This window comes from Salvelinus namaycush, chromosome 10 (genome assembly GCF_016432855.1).
Source record: "Salvelinus namaycush isolate Seneca chromosome 10, SaNama_1.0, whole genome shotgun sequence".
Classification (NCBI taxonomy): domain Eukaryota; kingdom Metazoa; phylum Chordata; class Actinopteri; order Salmoniformes; family Salmonidae; genus Salvelinus; species Salvelinus namaycush.
Genome location: NC_052316.1, coordinates 35,984,212 through 36,003,140, shown reverse-complemented (window position 1 = coordinate 36,003,140; position 18,929 = coordinate 35,984,212). Strand labels below are relative to the sequence as shown.

The 18,929-nt window shown below is 47.1% G+C and overlaps 1 protein-coding gene across 1 annotated transcript in view; it reads right to left on the bottom strand.

Moving 5' to 3' along the window:
- Positions 1–9,311: 9,311 nt before the first annotated feature.
- The window catches only part of dnai3 (dynein axonemal intermediate chain 3), a 29,218-nt gene continuing 19,600 nt past the window's right edge, over positions 9,312–18,929 (bottom strand). Inside the window, exons 18-22 of the mRNA XM_039001737.1 lie at positions 17,618–17,748; positions 17,224–17,428; positions 16,901–16,992; positions 16,631–16,753; positions 9,312–9,449 (exon numbers count right to left, since the gene is read on the bottom strand). Of these exons, the coding sequence (XP_038857665.1) occupies positions 9,312–9,449; positions 16,631–16,753; positions 16,901–16,992; positions 17,224–17,428; positions 17,618–17,748 (689 nt within the window). The remainder of the gene's footprint in view (positions 9,450–16,630; positions 16,754–16,900; positions 16,993–17,223; positions 17,429–17,617; positions 17,749–18,929) is intronic.

Here is an 18,929-nt window from a genome sequence, read left to right as displayed (position 1 = left end):
GTGGACCATTTCAGTTTATCAGTGATGTGTACGCCGAGGAACTTGAAGCTTTCCAGCTTCTCCACTGCGGTCCCGTCAATGTGGATGGATGCTACCTCTGCTGTTTCCTGAAGTCCAGGATCATCTCTTTTGTTTTGTTGATGTTGAGTGAGAGGCTGTCTTGTCATTGTTGGTAATCAAGCCAACTACTGTTGTGTCATCTGCAAACTTGGTCATGCAGTCATGGGTGAACAGGGAGTACAGGAGGGGGCAAAGCACGCACCCTTGTGGGGCCCCAGTGATGAGGATCAGCGAAGTGGAGGTGTTGTTTCCTACCTTCACCACCTGGGGGTGGCCCGTCAGGAAGTCCAGGACCCAGTTGCACAGGCCGGGGTTCAGACCCAGGGCCTCGAGCTTGATGATGAGCTTGGAGTGTACTATGGTGTTGAATGCTGAGCTATATTCAATGAACAGCATTCTTACATAGGTATTCCTCTTGTCCAGATGGTATAGGGCAGTGTGCAGTGTGATGGCGATTGTATCATCTGTGGATCTATTGGGGCGGTAAGGAAATTGAAGTGTGTCTAGGGTGACAGGTAAGGTGTCTAGGGTGACAGAGATGATATGATCCTTGACTAGTCTCTCAAAGCACTTCATGATGACAGAAGTGAGTGCTACGGGGCGAAAGTCATTTATTTCAGTTACCTTTGCATTCTTGTGAACAGGAACAACGGTGGACATCTTGAAGCATGTGGGGACAACAGACTGGGATAGGGAGAGATTGAATAAGTCCGTAAACACACCAGACAGCTGGTCTGCGCATGCTCTAAGGACGCGGCTAGGGATGCCGTCTGGGCTGGCAGCCTTACGAGGGTTAACACCCTTAAATGTCTTGCTCACGTCGGCCATGGAGAAGGAGATCCCACAGTCCTTGATAGCGGGCTGCGTCGGTGGCACTGTGTTATCCTGAAAGCGGACGACGAAGGTGTTTAGCTTATCCGGAAGCAAGACGTCAGTGTCCGCGACATGGCTGGTTTTCCTTTTGTAGTCCTTGATTGTCTATAGACCCTGCTATATATGCGACTCCACTTTGTCTCTATACTGATGCTTTGCCTGTTTGATTGTCTTGCGGAGGGAATAACTACACTGTTTGTATTCAACCATAATCCTAGTCACCTTGCCATGGTTAAATGCGGTGGTTCATGCTTTCAGTTTTGTGCGAATGCTGCCATGTATCCACGGTTTCTGGTTAGGGTAGGTTTTAATAGTCACAGTGGGTACAACATCGCCTACACACTTCCTGATAAACTCAGTCACCGTGTCAGTATATATGTTGATGTTATTCTCTGAAGCTACCCGGAACATATCCCAATCAAAGGCCGACCGAATTATCTCTCAAGATAATTTTTTCCGGTTATAGTCATGGCCATGTATATCCCCCCTCAAGCCGATACCATGACGGCCCTCAAAGAACTTCACTGAACTTTATGCAAACTGGAAACCATATATCTTGAGGCTGCATTTATTGAAGCTGGGGATTTTAACAAAGCAAATTTGAGGAAAAGGCTGCCAAAGTTCTATCAACATATCGTCTGTAGTACCACTGTTACCCCAACTTCCGGGATGCATACAAGGCCCTCCCCCGCCCTCCTTTCGGGAAATCTGAGCTCAATTTCAAGTCTCATAGCAACGGGTCTGAATACTTATGTAAATAAGTTATTTGTGTTTTCACTTTGTCATTATGGGGTATTGTGTGTAGATTGATGAGAAAAAACATTTATTTAATCAATTTTAGAATAAGGTTGTAACCTAACAAAATGTGAAAAAAGGGAAGGGGTCTGAATACTTTCCGAGTGCACTGTAGGTAGGGGTAATGCAACATGCTGGGAGAATGACTGGGGTTTAGTTCAGTAAAGGAGTCTCTTTTACTCATGGAGGGTTGATAGACGGATATACTAGTGACGCCGGGGTGCTGGCCTTCTAGGCAGAGTTCCTCTGTCCAGTGTCTGTGTTCTTTTGCCCATCTTAATCTTTTATTTTTATTGGCCAGTCTGAGATATGGCTTTTTCTTTGCAACCCCGCCAAGGAGGCCAGCATCCCGGAATCGCCTCTTCACTGTTGACGCTGAGACTAGTGTTTTGCGGGTACTATTTAATGAAGCTGCCAGTTGAGGACTTGTGAGGTGTCTTTTTCTCAAACTAGACACTCTAATGTACTTGTCCTCTTGCTCAGTTGTCCACCGGGGCCTCCCACTCCTCTTTCTATTCTGGTTAGAGCCAGTTTGCTCTGTTCTATGAAGGGAGTAGTACACAGAGTTGTACGAGATCTTCAGTTTCTTGGCAATTTCTCGCATGGAATAGCCTTCATTTCTCAAAACAAGAATAAACTGACGAGTTTCAGAAGAAAGTTCTTTGTTTCTGGCCATTTTGAGCCTGTAATCGAACCCACAAATGCTGATGCTCCAGATACTCAACTAGTCTAAAGGACAGTTTTATTGCTTCTTAAATCAGCACAACAGTTTTCAGCTGTGTTAACATAATTGCAAAAGAGTTTTCTAATTATCAATTAGCCTTTTAAAATTATAAACTTGGATTAGCTAACACAACATGCCATTGGAACACAGGAGTGATGGTTGCTGATAATGGGCCTATGTACGCCTATGTTGATATTCCATAACAAATCAGCTGTTTCCAGCTACAATAGTCATTTACAACATTAACAATGTCTACACTGTATTTTTGATCAATTTGATGTTATTTTAGTGGACAAAAAGTTTTGCTTTTCTTTCAAAAACAAGGACATTTCTAAGTGACCCCAAACTTTTGAACGGTAGTGTATATAGTGTAACTCCTCTCCCCTTGCCTCCCCTTCTCTCTCAGTCTAAACTAATCCCTCCTCTCTCTCTCTCTCAATCCACCTCTTTCTCGCTCTCTCCCTCCTCCCTCCCTCTCTCTTTTTCTCTCCTCTCTCTTTCTCTCTCGCTCAATCCCCCTCTTTCTTGCTCTCTCACCTGCTCTCCCTCTCTTTCTCTCTCTCCCTCTCTCCCATCTTCAGGAGAGCGCAATTTCAGGATGAGGTCCTGGGTTGGCTTCGGCGGGGATGAGAGAGACAGAAAAGTGAAAGGTGAGCTTTAACAGCTGCGTAGGTCTCTCATTTGAGATTGTGGCTCCTTCTATTTGCAGGTGACAGATCTCAACTAGCATCCACTTTCAATCCAAAACCAACCTTCAATCTTTTCTCCTACATTTGCCTTTGGTTTTATTGATACAGGACTTGGTTGTGGTGATGATTATATCCTCAGAGGAAGAAGCGAAGGGATATCATTGGTATTCCAGATTGCCATGATGTCACCACCCAGTCTCCTCTCAGAGTTCTACTTAAATCATCTCAGCTCAGGCTACCCAGAGTGCACTGGGACTGTAAGGCAAGACTGTCGTGACTGCTTCCTGTTCCTCGGCATAGATGGAGGTGGTGGCTTAGAGGTTGGTGTCACTCATTCTAGAATCCCCCCGTAGGTCATTGGAGAATTGGAGAGTGTTCTGAGATCATTCTAAAACTAAAAAATGTTTGAGGGGATGTTGATATGCAGTTTCAAACACCTGACACACAGACACAGACACACACACACCTTCAGATACCTCTCATTGCCAAGTTGTGGTATGTCCCTCAGACTTCAGCTTTTTGGTAGAGAGAGTAGGCCTAGACTAGACTTGGGTCAAAACTCAACATAGCTTTCAATTGAGAAAATTATAGGAGTCAAGAGGTAACATTCCATTCCAATACCCTGGCTACCTGATCTGTTATGGGGTCAAAGGTCAACTAATGAAATTCACCCCCCACTCCTGAGGGGACTTTAAAGAAAACCTGAACGATTTAGGTGTGTGGCCACATTTGTTATGAAGCAGCAAATTCACAATCAGTCTGTAAAATAGGCTAAAGTGTTAGGGCTCTATTCAATCTGGATCGCAAGTATTTATGATTGCACAACAGAAATGTAAAGGTAATTTCAGATTGAGCCGACATATGCAGTGTTAACCATGAGTGCAGACTCTGCTAACGCGGGAACATTGCCTTTAGTTCACACTGTAACGCTGAACTTCCACAATATGGATTGAATAGAGCCATTTAAAACACTTTACATTACAGTGTTGTTACTACTGGGTGTAACCAGTATTGGTTGATGCTAGGGTTAGGGTTCAACCGGGATGTGGAAGATAGGGTTAGGGTTGAACCGGGATGTAGAAGCTAGGGTTAGGGTTGAACCGGAATGTGGAAGCTAGGGTTAGGGTTGAACCGGGATGTGGAAGCTAGGGTTAGGGTTGAACCGGGATGTGGAAGATAGGGTTAGGGTTGAACCGGGATGTGGAAGTTAGGTTTAGGGTTGAACCGGGATGTGGAAGCTACGGTTAGGGTTGAACCGGGATGTGGAAGTTAGGGTTAGGGTTGAACCGGGATGTGGAAGCTAGGGTTAGGGTTGAACCGGGATGTGGAAACTACGGTTAGGGTTGAACCGGGATGTGGAAGATAGGGTTAGGGTTGAACCGGGATGTGGAAGTTAGGGTTAGGGTTGAACCGGGATGTGGAAGTTAGGGTTAGGGTTGAACCGGGATGTGGAAGCTAGGGTTAGGGTTGAACCGGGATGTGGAAGTTAGGGTTAGGGTTGAACCGGGATGTGGAAGCTAGGGTTAGGGTTGAACCGGGATGTGGAAGCTACGGTTAGGGTTGAACCGGGATGTGGAAGCTACGGTTAGGGTTGAACCGGGATGTGGAAGTTAGGGTTAGGGTTGAACTGGGATGTGGAAGCTAGGGTTAGGGTTGAACCGGGATGTGGAAGCTACGGTTAGGGTTGAACCGGGATGTGGAAGATAGGGTTAGGGTTGAACGGGGATGTGGAAGCTAGGGTTAGGGTTGAACCGGGATGTGGAAGCTAGGGTTAGGGTTGAACCGGGATGTGGAAGCTACGGTTAGGGTTGAACCGGGATGTGGAAGCTAGGGTTAGGGTTGAACTGGGATGTGGAAGCTAGGGTTAGGGTTGAACCGGGATGTGGAAGCTAGGGTTAGAACTGAACCGGGATGTGGACGCTATGGTTAGCGATGAACCGGGATGTGGAAGCTAGGGTTAGGGTTGAACCGGGATGTGGAAGTTAGGGTTAGGGTTGAACCGGGATGTGGAAGCTAGGGTTAGGGTTGAACCGGGATGTGGAAGCTACGGTTAGGGTTGAACCGGGATGTGGAAGCTACGGTTAGGGTTGAACCGGGATGTGGAAGTTAGGGTTAGGGTTGAACTGGGATGTGGAAGCTAGGGTTAGGGTTGAACCGGGATGTGGAAGCTACGGTTAGGGTTGAACCGGGATGTGGAAGATAGGGTTAGGGTTGAACGGGGATGTGGAAGCTAGGGTTAGGGTTGAACCGGGATGTGGAAGCTAGGGTTAGGGTTGAACCGGGATGTGGAAGCTACGGTTAGGGTTGAACCGGGATGTGGAAGCTAGGGTTAGGGTTGAACTGGGATGTGGAAGCTAGGGTTAGGGTTGAACCGGGATGTGGAAGCTAGGGTTAGAACTGAACCGGGATGTGGACGCTATGGTTAGCGATGAACCGGGATGTGGAAGCTAGGGTTAGGGTTGAGGGTTAAAACAGGATGTTGTTCACCTCCCAGTATAACCTTAACCCTGGTCTCAACCCTGATCCTAACTCTAACCCTAACCCTAGCTTCATGTCCACCGCCCAGTATAATCCTAACCAAGATTAGGCCTCTTGAATCCAACCATAGCACTTGATATCATACAGTCCCTGTAGCAGTGTGAGAAATTAGAATCTCTCGAGGATAACATGTCCATAGCAACACTGGCATTATGTTACCTCCTGCTGTCCTCCTTCCCAGAGCAGCACAGCGGCCTCCTTCTGACTCTGCAGTCATATGCTCATATTTGCCTTCATGTCATGTGACATTTCACGCTGCCGTTTTAGTGTTTGCATCCACTCCAAGCAGATAAACGCATTACGTGAGTGTATGTGTGTGTGAAGATAAACGCGGGTGTGTGTTTGTGTGTGCGTGCGGGCGGGAGAGTGTTTGTGTCACGTGTGTGAGCTCCAGAAAACACTCTTTAGCCCCTGCAGCTGTGCCTAAGAGCTCAGATGAACATGTGTGAAATGTGTGGAGTGCCCCCTCACAGAGAGATTTAGACCTCCCTGTGCACCCCACCCCCACCCCCTAACCCTTCCCTCGCACCCCAACACACCCCCACTGAGCAGCTAGCAGCTAGGGCCAGGCCAGCACAATGCCCAGCCAATGGCTTAATTATACAGGCCAGATTTACAGGCCTCCTGCCCAGCACCTGCTTCCATTGTTTCCCAGGATTTGGAGGATAAATCTCAAGCAGTGGCTAGCAGTGATAAAATAGGAATGCAGCCCATTCCAGCCCAGGCTACACTAGGCATCCCGCCGTAGTCAGACGTCCCACAGCTAAAGATCTCCTCTTTTTATGTTTGGGAAATCTCTTAGATGAAGAAATCAACTGACGAAGATCTGACAACATGAATAGCCTCCTCCTAAAGGGGTAGTGGTGGAGTTCTGGAGTTGTCGTTTGCTGATCTGTGAGACCGTCTTGATAAAAGCCTACAGCAGCATTACATTTACATTTTAGTCAATAAGCAGACACTCTTATCCAGCACAACTTACAGGAGCAATTAGGGTTAAATGCCTTGCTCAAGGGGGCATCGGCAGATTTTTCACCTAGTCGGTTCAGGGATTCGAACCAGCATTACTGGCCCAACACTCTAGGCTACCTGCCGCCCCATATTTTCTGTGTGACTGTAGAGAGGGTTTGCGCTTTAACAGTGCATACTTTCTAAGACTACAATCACCAACCCATTTATGTTTTTATATTATGCGTAGTCAAATATGTCCTCACGGGCTTCAGAACTATTTTGTGATAGTGTTATAACTGCATTATAATTGATTATAACTGTCTTATAAATCACAGAGATGACATGTTTGAGCACATTCCATAGCCAGCCTGGGAGTGTGGAGTGAACAAGTGGCTCCAGGGGGCAAGAGGGGTGTTCCAGTCAGATCAGGTCCCAGAGAGCGTTAAGGAGGAGGGGACAGAGGGGAAGGGAGATGGGGGGTCCTTTGTCACCCTGCCCTTGGTTCCTGGGGGCCATATGGACGCCTGCCTCTGTCCCCCCTCATACCTCCCTATGCCTCTCACCCCTCCTCTCTCTGACAGGTCCATGTGAGTAAGTCATGGAGAGAGTGAAGTCACCCGTGTGGCGTTTAATCTGTCCGACACTGCAGCATCTCATTTCCGCTCAGAGGCCCAGTGTGTGCTCTCTTCTTTCTCTCCCTCTCTATCACTCGGTCTCGCTCTCTCGCACCCTTTCACACTCGCATTCAGACTTCCCCACTGACGCTAACCCACTACCCTCTCTCTCTCTTACTTTTCTACTTCACCTCTCATTCTTTATCTCTATATATCTCATACTTTCTTCTCCTCTTAACCAGTACATCTTTCATTCATCCCTCTCTCTCCACGTTTTCCCTTGGTGTTCTCCATGTTTTCTCTCATACTCTGTGTATTTCTCTTACGTTGGCATCTGACCCACGGCGTGACAACCTGGCAACAGGCAGCTGCCTCTGCATTATGCACTATCCTCCCTCCCCTCATCCCTCCCTCTTATCCTCTCTCCCTACCCTCCACCAATCTCTTTCATGGTAACCACCACCGGCTGTCACTGGTGACTATGGAGCTGTTTACCCACTCTCAACCTCTAATGGACCCTGTCCCTCTCCTTTCAGACTCCCCCAGGGAAGAGCAAGCCTAGGTGCCCCCATAACAACCCAGACCAAACTCACTCTATTCAACCCTTAACTCATCACTGTCAATCTCAAACCCAGCCTCTGCAGAGGGTAAACTCTGGTAGTTCCAAATATTTTTGAAACAATTGTTATCTGGAATGTGCGATGTTTGAAATTCAACTGTTGAGGTAAATTGTCAAAATAATTCAAGCTACTCTCAAAATAACCATGCCGTAAGGATCACGAGTAGAGCGGCTATATATCGTTTCATGGCGATTAGTAACAGTACAATGGACATGCTAATTATAATCTCTACCGTAGTGCTGAGAGTATCTGCTGAGTGCTGCTGCTGCAGTGTGGATCAATACTGTTTAATCAATATCAGGCGGACATGGAGTAATCAATACTTCATATGAGAGCAGAACCATGAAACCAAAGACCTGTGAAATTATTTCCTGCCGAGTTCAAATCCTTGGGTACTCACAATGTATTTCATTATCAGGGGCTCTGGGGAACCAATGATGAACCAGGGAGGATGGCAGGCATTACACAGTAACCAGAGTTCACGCAGACAAATATGTATATATGTTTATATATTTTTTATTTTATTTAACCCTTATTTATACAGGTTTTTCTCATTGAGATTAAATTTATTTTTCACGAGAGACCTGGTCCAACAGCAGCAGGGAGAACAATGTTTCAGACAAAACAACTTACATACGGTCACGCCCTGACCTTAGAGATCCTTTTTTCCCCCTATTTGGTAGGCCAGGGTGTGACTAGGGTGGGAAATCTATGTTTATATTTCTTTGTTGGCCGAGTATGGTTCCCAATCAGAGGCAGCTGTCTATCGTTGTCTCTGATTGGGGATCATACTTAGGCAGCCCTTTCTCCCACCTTCTGTTGTGGGATCTTGTCTTTTTGTGTTGCAGGTGTTGCACTCCTAGCTTTACGTTCGTTGAGTTGTTTATTGTTTTTTGGTGGAACATTTAATATTAAAGAAAATGTACGCCTACCACGCTACACCTTGGTCTTCATTTAACGACGGACGTGACACATACACTTAACACAACATTGAACAAAACTATAGACACACATACAGAACAGCAAATACATATTACATAAAGAAACACAAATATCATAACAAAAAACAGCTGACTTGTGTGTGTGAAAAACTCACTCATTAACTCTGAGGAATCTCTCCATTCACTACATGTACCCACAAGCAAAACAAGAGGCATACCGTTTTCTGAACAATTTACTAAAACCAAATCCAGCTTTTAATACTGTACATAGAAAATAAAAAGTGTAACAATTCCATTTTCAATTGAATAGACACTTTGTAGTACTGTGTTAAATGAGTTGTGTGGTAGGCCACTGGTTTCAGGGAGCATCAGACATCAGCCTGAACACTGGACACCAGGGTTGGGGTCAATTCCAAGAAGTAAACTGAAATGGAATTGACCGCAACCCTGCTGGTCACACAAGGTGTGATATCAGGTGTCAGACTGAACAGTGGATTAGGGTTAGGATGTCAGATGTCAACCTTGTTTGTGTCTGGCAGCAGCCCCATTTCCTTCAGGATGACCGTCTCCAAGGACAGGTAGTCCTCATACTCCTTCATGGCCTCCTCCAAGATCTGCTCCACCTGCTTCTCTGGTATGATGGGTTCCTGGGAGGGGGACAGACCAAGGAAACATGCTTTTGGTTCATCTTGGAAAAGAGAAATTAATAACAACCAAAATCATATGTTGTTCAATTTATTTATTTATTTATTTTTTATTTTATTTTATCCCCTTTTCTCCCCAATTTTCGTGGTATCCAATCGCTAGTAATTACTATCTTGTCTCATCGCTACAACTCCCGTACGGGCTCGGGAGAGACGAAGGTCGAAAGCCATGCGTCCTCCGAAGCACAACCCAACCAAGCCGCACTGCTTCTTAACACAGCGCGCCTCCAACCCGGAAGCCAGCCGCACCATTGTGTCAGAGGAAACACCGTGCACCAGGCCCCCAAGGTTTGGGGGGAATGCGCCCGGCACCGCCACAGGAGTCGCTGGAGCACGATGAGACAAGGATATCCCTACCGGCCAAACCCTCCCTAACCCGGACGATGCTAGGCCAATTGTGCGTCGCCCCACGTACCTCCCGGTCGCGGCCGGCTGCGACAGAGCCTGGGCGCGAACCCAGAGACTCTGGTGGCGCAGCTAGCACTGCGATGCAGTGCCCTAGACCACTGCGCCACCCGGGAGGCCTCAATTTATTTCAACCCTTCAGACCAATTGTGAGACCTCTCACAACAACCTCACAGAGACAGATTCCCAGCTGTTGATAGTTTTCCATCATAGAGAAAATGTAGAACTCTATCAGATGACTATCTCTGTGATCAGTAATTACTCTACCTTGTCAAAGATCACTTATATAAAGAAGGTCAACCAACCCATTGTATTGTCTTTCATAATATCCTTCTATGGTTAAACCTAACCTCATTCAAAACATCAGAGTTTGTGGTCTCCCTAGCAACAGGCCAGGACTAGCAAGTACAAAAATTCAGCATGTGGTGTGAGAAAGTGAGAGGATAACAAAGTGAATGTTTTGTTTTATATATAATGGCCATTTTGAATTTCTGTCTTATCAGGGCCAGACGGGAGAAAATCTAAACACACACACATTTCTGAAAACAGTAATCACCGTGTTTGGTTTTAAATTCTTGAGGTCTGCGTCTTTGTAGCCTACTCGTAAAAGTATTTGGTCTGGATGGAATTTAATTTGTGTGTTTCTCTCCAAATGAGTGCAAAATAATAGGTTGGGAGACATGTCTGAATTGAATGTTGGTTGTTTACTTGAAAATAAATGTATTCACTAGCCTTAAGATAGTCTTCGATCATCTTGACATAAGCCAGCGGGTTAGGGGATTTATTCTAAACTTTAATTTGTGCCATAACAGTAATTTTGTTCTGTCTGTTTGGGAAGAAAGACAGAATAAATATACATGAGCTCTGGGACAAATGCGCTATCATTGTTGCACAAAGATATAAAACCGTGTTTCAATCATAATCACTGTGATTTTCCCTTATATGTAGATGGTGTATAGTTTAGATTGGGAGTAGACATTCCATGGTGGGTGGCAAAGATCATTTAAATCTGATGATTTAGAATGATCTTAAATGGTTACAGACTAAATACTGTTTAATGAGAATGAGAGCATTTAAAGACTGAGTGAATTAAAGGTGAATTAAACAAACTCAAAGTTTGCTCAACAACAGCAACTACAACAACTAGAACAAAAACTGGCAAGGTGTTCTTTCAGGGGGACACAAGGGGAAGTATACGTATTTTTCCCAGTAACCTTGGTTGAAATCACAGCCATAAGTTGCCCACTCAAGCATCAGATAATGGGTCTAATGGTTATGTGAAACCAGTTAGCTAGTTTGGCAAGGAATGCTTTCCTTAGCCTGAAATGTTTGATAAACCAGTTAACTAGTTTGGCAAGGAATGCTTTCCTTGGCCTGAAAGGTTTGATAACCGCTGTCCAGACATCTCCCTCTGATAGACCATTATGGAGTGAATGTGAATATTACAGACTGTACACCTCTCCTGCTCTCTGCTGCTAAGAATCAAATACCAAGCTATGAATTAGTCATGAGAGTGAACAGATTCCCGCTCCTCTCACACACTTGACTTTGCAGAATTGGACTGAGCTCATCTACAGTTGAAGTTGGAAGTTTACATACACCTTAGCCAAATACATTTAAACTCAGTTTTTCACAATTCCTGACATTTAATCCTAGTAAAAATTCCCTGTCTTAGGTCAGTTAGGATCACCACTTTATTTTAAGAATGTGAAATGTCAGAATAATAGTAGAGAGAGTGATTTATTTCAGCTTTTATTTCTTTCATCACATTCCCAGTAGGTCAGAAGTTTACATACAAAATACTAATTGAGTGTAGCTTTCCTTTAAATTGTTTAACTTGTGTCAAACGTTTCAGGTAGCCTTCCACAAGCTTCCCACAATAAGTTGGATGAATTTTGGCCCATTCCTCCTGACAGAGCTGGTGTAACTGAGTCAGGTTTGTAGGCCTTGCTCGCACACGCTTTTTCAGTTCTGCCCACAAATTTTCTATAGGGTTGAGGTCAGGGCTTTGTGATGGCCAATACGTTGACTTTGTTGTCCTTAAGCCATTTTGCTACAACTTTGGAAGTTGTGGCAAAATTGATCCATTTGGAAGACCCATTTGCGACCAAGCTTCAACTTCCTGACTGATGTCTTGAGCTGTTGCTTCAGTATATCCACATCATTTTCCATCCTCATGATGCTATCTATTTTGTGAAGTGCACCAGTCCCTCCTGCAGCAAAGCACCCCCACAACATGATGCTGCAACCCCTGTGCTTCACGGTTGGGATGGTGTTCTTCGGGCTTGCAAACCTTCCCCTTTTTCCTCCAAACATAATGATGGTCATTATGGCCAAACAGTTCAATTTTTGTTTCATCAGACTAGAGGACATTTCTCCAAAAAGTACGATCTTTGTCCCCATGTGCAGTTGCAAACTGTAGTCTGGCTTTCTTATGGCGGTTTTGGAGCCGTGGCTTCTTCCTTGCTGAGCGGCCTTTCAGGTTATGTCGATATAGGACTCGTTTTACTGTGGATATAGATACTTTTGTACCTGTTTCCTCCAGCATCTTCACAAGGTCCTTTGCTGTTGTTCTGGGATTGATTTGCACTTTCGCACCAAAGTACGTTCATCTCTAGGAGACAGAACGCGTCTCTTTCCTGAGCGGTATGACGGCTGCGTGGTCCCATGGTGTTTATACTTGCGTACTATTGTTTGTACAGATGAACGTGGTACCTTCAGTTGTTTGGAAATTGCTCCCAAGAATGAACTAGACTTGTGGAGGTCTACAATTTTTTTGCTCCTCAAAATGCCGCCTCTCTGCTTTCGCTGCCTCCAGCTCAGCTTTGGGGCGGCGATATTCTCCTGGCTGTGCCCATGGACCTTTACCGTCCAATATTTCCTCCCATGTCCATGAATCCTGCGATCGCTGTTGCTTTCTCCCACGCCGCTTGGTCCTTGGTTGGTGGGTGATTCTGTAACGGCTGTCTAATGCCTCCTCCTCGGATGAGGAGGAGGAGTAAGGGTCGGACCAAAATGCAGCGTTGAATGTAGACATAATTAATTTATTTGACAAGACGAACACTGACACAAACTACACTTGATAATTAACAAAATAACAAACCAACGACGTAGACTGACCTGAACATGAGAACTTACATAGACACGAAGAAACGCACGAACAGGTAAGACTAGCCAAACGAACAAACGAAACAGTCCCGTGTGGTGCAACAGACACAGACACAGGAACAATCACCCACAAACAAACAGTGAGAACAGCCTACCTTAATATGGTTCTCAATCAGAGGAAACGTCAAACACCTGCCTCTAATTGAGAACCATATCAGGCAACACATTTAACCCAACATAGAAACACATAACATAGAATGCCCACCCCAACTCACGCCCTGACCAACTAAACACATACAAAAACAAGGAAAACAGGTCAGGAACGTGACAGAACCCCCCCCTCAAGGTGCGAACTCCGGGCGCACCACCTAAAGTCTAGGGGAGGGTCTGGGTGGGCATCTGTCCACGGTGGCTGCTCCGGCTCCGGACGTGGTCCCCACCCCACCATAGTCAAACCCCGCTTCCGTAGCCTCCTCCAAATGGCCACCCTCCAAATTAACCCCACTGGATTTAGGGTCAGCACCGGACTAAGGGGCAACACCGGAATGAGGGGCAACACCGGAATGAGGGGCAGCTCCGGACTGAGGGGCAGCTCCGGACTGAGGGGCAGCTCCGGACTGAGGGGCGGATCCTGGCTGGCTGGCTCTGGCGGATCCTGGCTGGCTGGCTCTGGCGGATCCTGGCTGGCTGGCGGATCCTGGCTGGCTGGCGGATCCTGGCTGGCGGCTCTGGCGGATCATGGCTGGCTGGCGGCTCTGGCGGATCATGGCTGGCTGGCGGCTCTGCCGGATCATGGCTGGCTGGCGGCTCTGGCGGATCATGGCTGGCTGGCGGCTCTGGCGGATCATGGCTGGCTGGCGGCTCTGGCTGCTCATGGCTGGCTGGCGGCTCTGGCTGCTCCTGTCTGGCGGAAGGCTCTGGCTGCTCCTGTCTGGCGGAAGGCTCTGGCTGCTCCTGTCTGGCGGAAGGCTCTGGCTGCTCCTGTCTGGCGGAAGGCTCTGGCTGCTCCTGTCTGGCGGAAGGCTCTAGCGGCTCCTGTCTGGCGGAAGGCTCTAGCGGCTCCTGTCTGGCGGACGGCTCTAGCGGCTCCTGTCTGGCAGACGGCTCTGAAGGCTCAGGACAGACGGGCGGCTTTGAAGGCTCAGTACAGACGGGCAGTTCAGGCGGCGCTTGGCAGACGGACAGTTCAGACGGCGTTGGGCAGACGGGCAGTTCAGGCGCCGCTGGGCAGACGGCAGATTCTGGCCGGCTGAGGCGCACTGTAGGCCTGGTGCGTGGTGCCGGAACTGGAGGTACCGGGCTAAGGACACGCTCCTTCAGGCTAGTGCGGGGAGAAGGAACAGGGCATACTGGACCCTGGAGACGCACATTAGGCCTAGTGCGTGGTGCCGGAACTGGTGGTACCGGGCTGAGGACACGCACCTGAAGGCTAGTGCGGGGAGAAGGAACAGGGCATACTGGACCCTGGAGACGCACATTAGGCCTAGTGCGTGGTGCCGGAACTGGTGGTACCGGGCTGGGGACACGCATCTCAGGGCTAGTGCGGGGAGCAGCAACAGGACGCACAGGACTCTGGAGACGCACAGGAGGCTTGGTACGTGGTGTAGGCACTGGTGGTAATGGGCTGGAGACACGCACCACAGGGCTAGTGCGTGGAGGAGGAACAGGGCTCTGGAGACGCACAGGAAGCCTGGTGCGTGGTGTAAGCACTGGTGGTACTGGGCTGGGGCGGGGACGTGGCGCCGGATATACCGGACCATGCAGGCGTACTGGCTCCCTTGAGCACTGAGCCTGCCCAACCTTACCTGGTTGTATGCTCCCCGTAGCCCGCCCCAATGCGGGGAGGTGGAATAACCCGCACTGGGCTGTGTATGCGAACCGGGGACACCATGCGTAAGGCTGGTGCCATGTATGCCGGCCCGAGGAGACGCACTGGTGGCCAGATGCGTTGGGCCGGCTTCATGACATCCGGCTCAATACTCAATCTAGCCCTGCCTGTGCGGGGAGGTGGAATAACCCGCACCGGGCTATGCACACGTACAGGAGACACCGTGCGCTCTACCGCATAACACGGTGTCTGCCCGTACTCTCGCTCTCCACGGTAAGCTCGGGGAGTTGGCGCAGGTCTCCTACCTGACTTCGCCACACTCCCTTGTAGCCCCCCCCCCCCCCCCCCCCCAAGAAATTTTTGGGCTTGACTAACAGGCTTCCTACCGCGTCGTCGTGCTGCCTCCATTCGCCGGTATCCCTCCTCACACTGCGCCAGAGAATCCCAGGCGGGCTCCGGCACTCTCCTTGGGTCGATCGCCCACCTGTCGATCTCCTCCCACGTAGTGTAGCCCAGATCCTTCTCCTGCTTCCGGGCTAGCTCCTCAAAATGCCGCCTCTCTGCTTTCGCTGCCTCCAGCTCAGCTTTGGGGCGGCGATATTCTCCTGGCTGTGCCCATGGACCTTTACCGTCCAATATTTCCTCCCATGTCCATGAATCCTGCGATCGCTGTTGCTTTCTCCCACGCCGCTTGGTCCTTGGTTGGTGGGTGATTCTGTAACGGCTGTCTAATGCCTCCTCCTCGGATGAGGAGGAGGAGTAAGGGTCGGACCAAAATGCAGCGTTGAATGTAGACATAATGAATTTATTTGACAAGACGAACACTGACACAAACTACACTTGATAATTAACAAAATAACAAACCAACGACGTAGACTGACCTGAACATGAGAACTTACATAGACACGAAGAAACGCACGAACAGGTAAGACTAGCCAAACGAACAAACGAAACAGTCCCGTGTGGTGCAACAGACACAGACACAGGAACAATCACCCACAAACAAACAGTGAGAACAGCCTACCTTAATATGGTTCTCAATCAGAGGAAACGTCAAACACCTGCCTCTAATTGAGAACCATATCAGGCAACACATTTAACCCAACATAGAAACACATAACATAGAATGCCCACCCCAACTCACGCCCTGACCAACTAAACACATACAAAAACAAGGAAAACAGGTCAGGAACGTGACACACAGACAACTTAGTGTATGTAAACTTCTTAGTGTATGTAAACTTCACTGATACAGTGAATTATAAGTGAAATAATCTGTCTGTAAACAATTGTTGGAAAAATTACTTGTGTCATGCACAAAGTAGATGTCCTAACCGACTTGCCAAAACGATAGTTTGTTAACAAGAAGTGGTTGAAAAACAAGTTTTAATGACTCCAACCGACTTCAACTGTAACTTTGGGTCAATTAAATCCGTTTGCAAGACTTACAGTATGTAGCTGATTGTCACCTTCTGGCTCAAGACGTTGAGAATAACTTAGAAACAGGTACTCAGGAGTACACACACATTATGCATCAAGCAATCTGTTAGCAATCTGTTATGTCATGGCTGTCTTAAATGATTTTGGGAAAATATATATATATTTTTTTTAATGTGCAGACAGACCAACTTTAAGCAGGCAATATTCGATGCTCTGGCTTTAAACGTATGAGCTAAAAATGGCAAAACTTTAGAACCAATTTGAATCTGTTCTGACCATGTGACATTATACACAGATAATGTTTTCCATCAGTTAATAATCATCTCTATATACTGCATCTCACCATCTTCTTTCTCAGCTCCTCTGCCTCGGAGTCTTTCTTCTCCTTGGCTCTCATCTCCCTCCTCTTCTCAAAGTACACCAGCCTGTCCACCTCCTTCTCAAAGTACTTACTCATGCTCAGCTTCTACACACACACACACACACACACACCACACACAAACGCACGCAGACGGAGGATGGTAGAGTTATATCAAACGCATTGGAGATAAAAAAACACAGATGGTAAAATTGAATCCATCCTGTTGTCCTAGAGGCCACCTCCAGTACAAACCTCATTGCTGGAGGGGCTGCGAAGTGTCCATGGGATCTCCAGAATATGCAGAGTGCCCAGGTAATCAGACACAGCCAGGAGATGCTGCTTTGCTGCTTGTACAACAAACAAAAAGTGAATCAGATTAATACAGAACTTTCTGAATCCAACAATAAATAAATGCAGGGATCCAGCAGCAGCAGCAGCATTAGCAACATAGCCTGGTTCCAGATCTGTTTGTGCTGTCTTGTCAATCCTACTGCCACGATGACCATAAGAGTTGGTAAGACAGCACAAACAGATCTGGGACCATGCTGGCAGCACCAAGATCAGCGGCGACTCACAGGAGACGATCCAGGGTTTGATGCATGTGATCTGGGTGGCAGTGATGTTCTGGGTCTGGGAGGGCTCATGGGTCTTCTCCAGAAGGTCCCACACATCGATGTTCCCATCCTCCTTACCGATGAAGAGCACAGCTGGACGTGACTGGGACCAGTATCCCACAGTGCACTTCTTCTGAGAACACGATGACTGGATGATGGGGCCGTTCTGAAAGGTCGTAGATCACAACAAGTTCAAATGCTTAAAAACATTTTATAAGCCTTATCATATAACCTTATAAAGGCTCATGTATACTTACAACAAGTTAGAATGCATTATACCTGCAGGGTTTAAGTTAAGTGATACCAAATTATCTTAATGAGTCTGTGTTTGACCAAATGTTGTTATTGTTGTTACCATGACGCCCTCCTTCCAGATGGCAAAGGTCCATCCTCCCACGGTCAGAATGATGTCTTTAAAGAAGGGAGACCGACGAACAGTGTTCACCTGCCCATCATGGATTATAAACCGATGAGAGGGCTTGGCACCTGAAAAACAGAGAGAAGTAGACAGAAACAGAGAGAGAGACAGAGAGAGAGAGTGTGCAGTTAAAATTGGCAAAAAACACACACATTTCTTCACACAGGGTCGTGGGGTGAGACAGGGATGCAGCTTAAGCCCACCCTCTTCAACATATATATCAACGAATTGGCGAGGGCACTAGAACAATCTGCAGCACCCGGCCTCACCCTACTAGAATCTGAAGTCAAATGTCTACTGTTTGCTGATGATCTGGTTCTTCTGTCCCCAACCAATGAGGGCCTACAGCAGCACCTAGATCTTCTGCACAGATTCTGCCAGACCTGGGCCCTGACAGTATATCTCAGTTAGACAAAAATAATGGTGTTCCAAAAAAGGTTCAGTCGCCAGGACCACAAATTCCATCTAGACACTGTTGCCCTAGAGCACACAAAAAACTATACATACCTCGGCCTAAACATCAGCGCCACAGGTAACTTCCACAAAGCTGTGAACGATCTGAGAGACAAGGCAAGAAGGGCATTCTATGCCATCAAAAGGAACATAAATTTCAACATACCAATTAGGATCTGGCTAAAAATACTTGAATCAGTCATAGAGCCCATTGCCCTTTATGGTTGTGAGGTCTGGGGTCCGCTCACCAACCAAGACTTCACAAAATGGGACAAACACCAAATTGAGACTCTGCATGCAGAATTCTGCAAAAATATCCTCCGTGTACAACGTAGAACACCAAATAATGCATGCAGAGCAGAATTAGGCCGATACCCACTAATTATCAAAATCCAGAAAAGAGCCGTTAAATTCTACAACCACCTAAAAGGAAGCGATTCCCAAACCTTCCATAACAAAGCCATCACCTACAGAGAGATGAACCTGGAGAAGAGTCCCCTAAGCAAGCTGGTCCTAGGGCTCTGTTCACAAACACAAACACACCCCACAGAGCCCCAGGACAACAGCACAATTAGACCCAACCAAATCATGAGAAAACAAAAAGATAATTACTTGACACATTGGAAAGAATTAACAAAAAAACAGAGCAAACTAGAATGCTATTTGGCCCTAAACAGAGAGTACACAGTGGCAGAATACCTGACCACAGTGACTGACCCAAAATTAAGGAAATATTTGACTATATACAGACTCAGTGAGCATAGCCTTGCTATTGAGAAAGGCCGCTGAAGGCAGA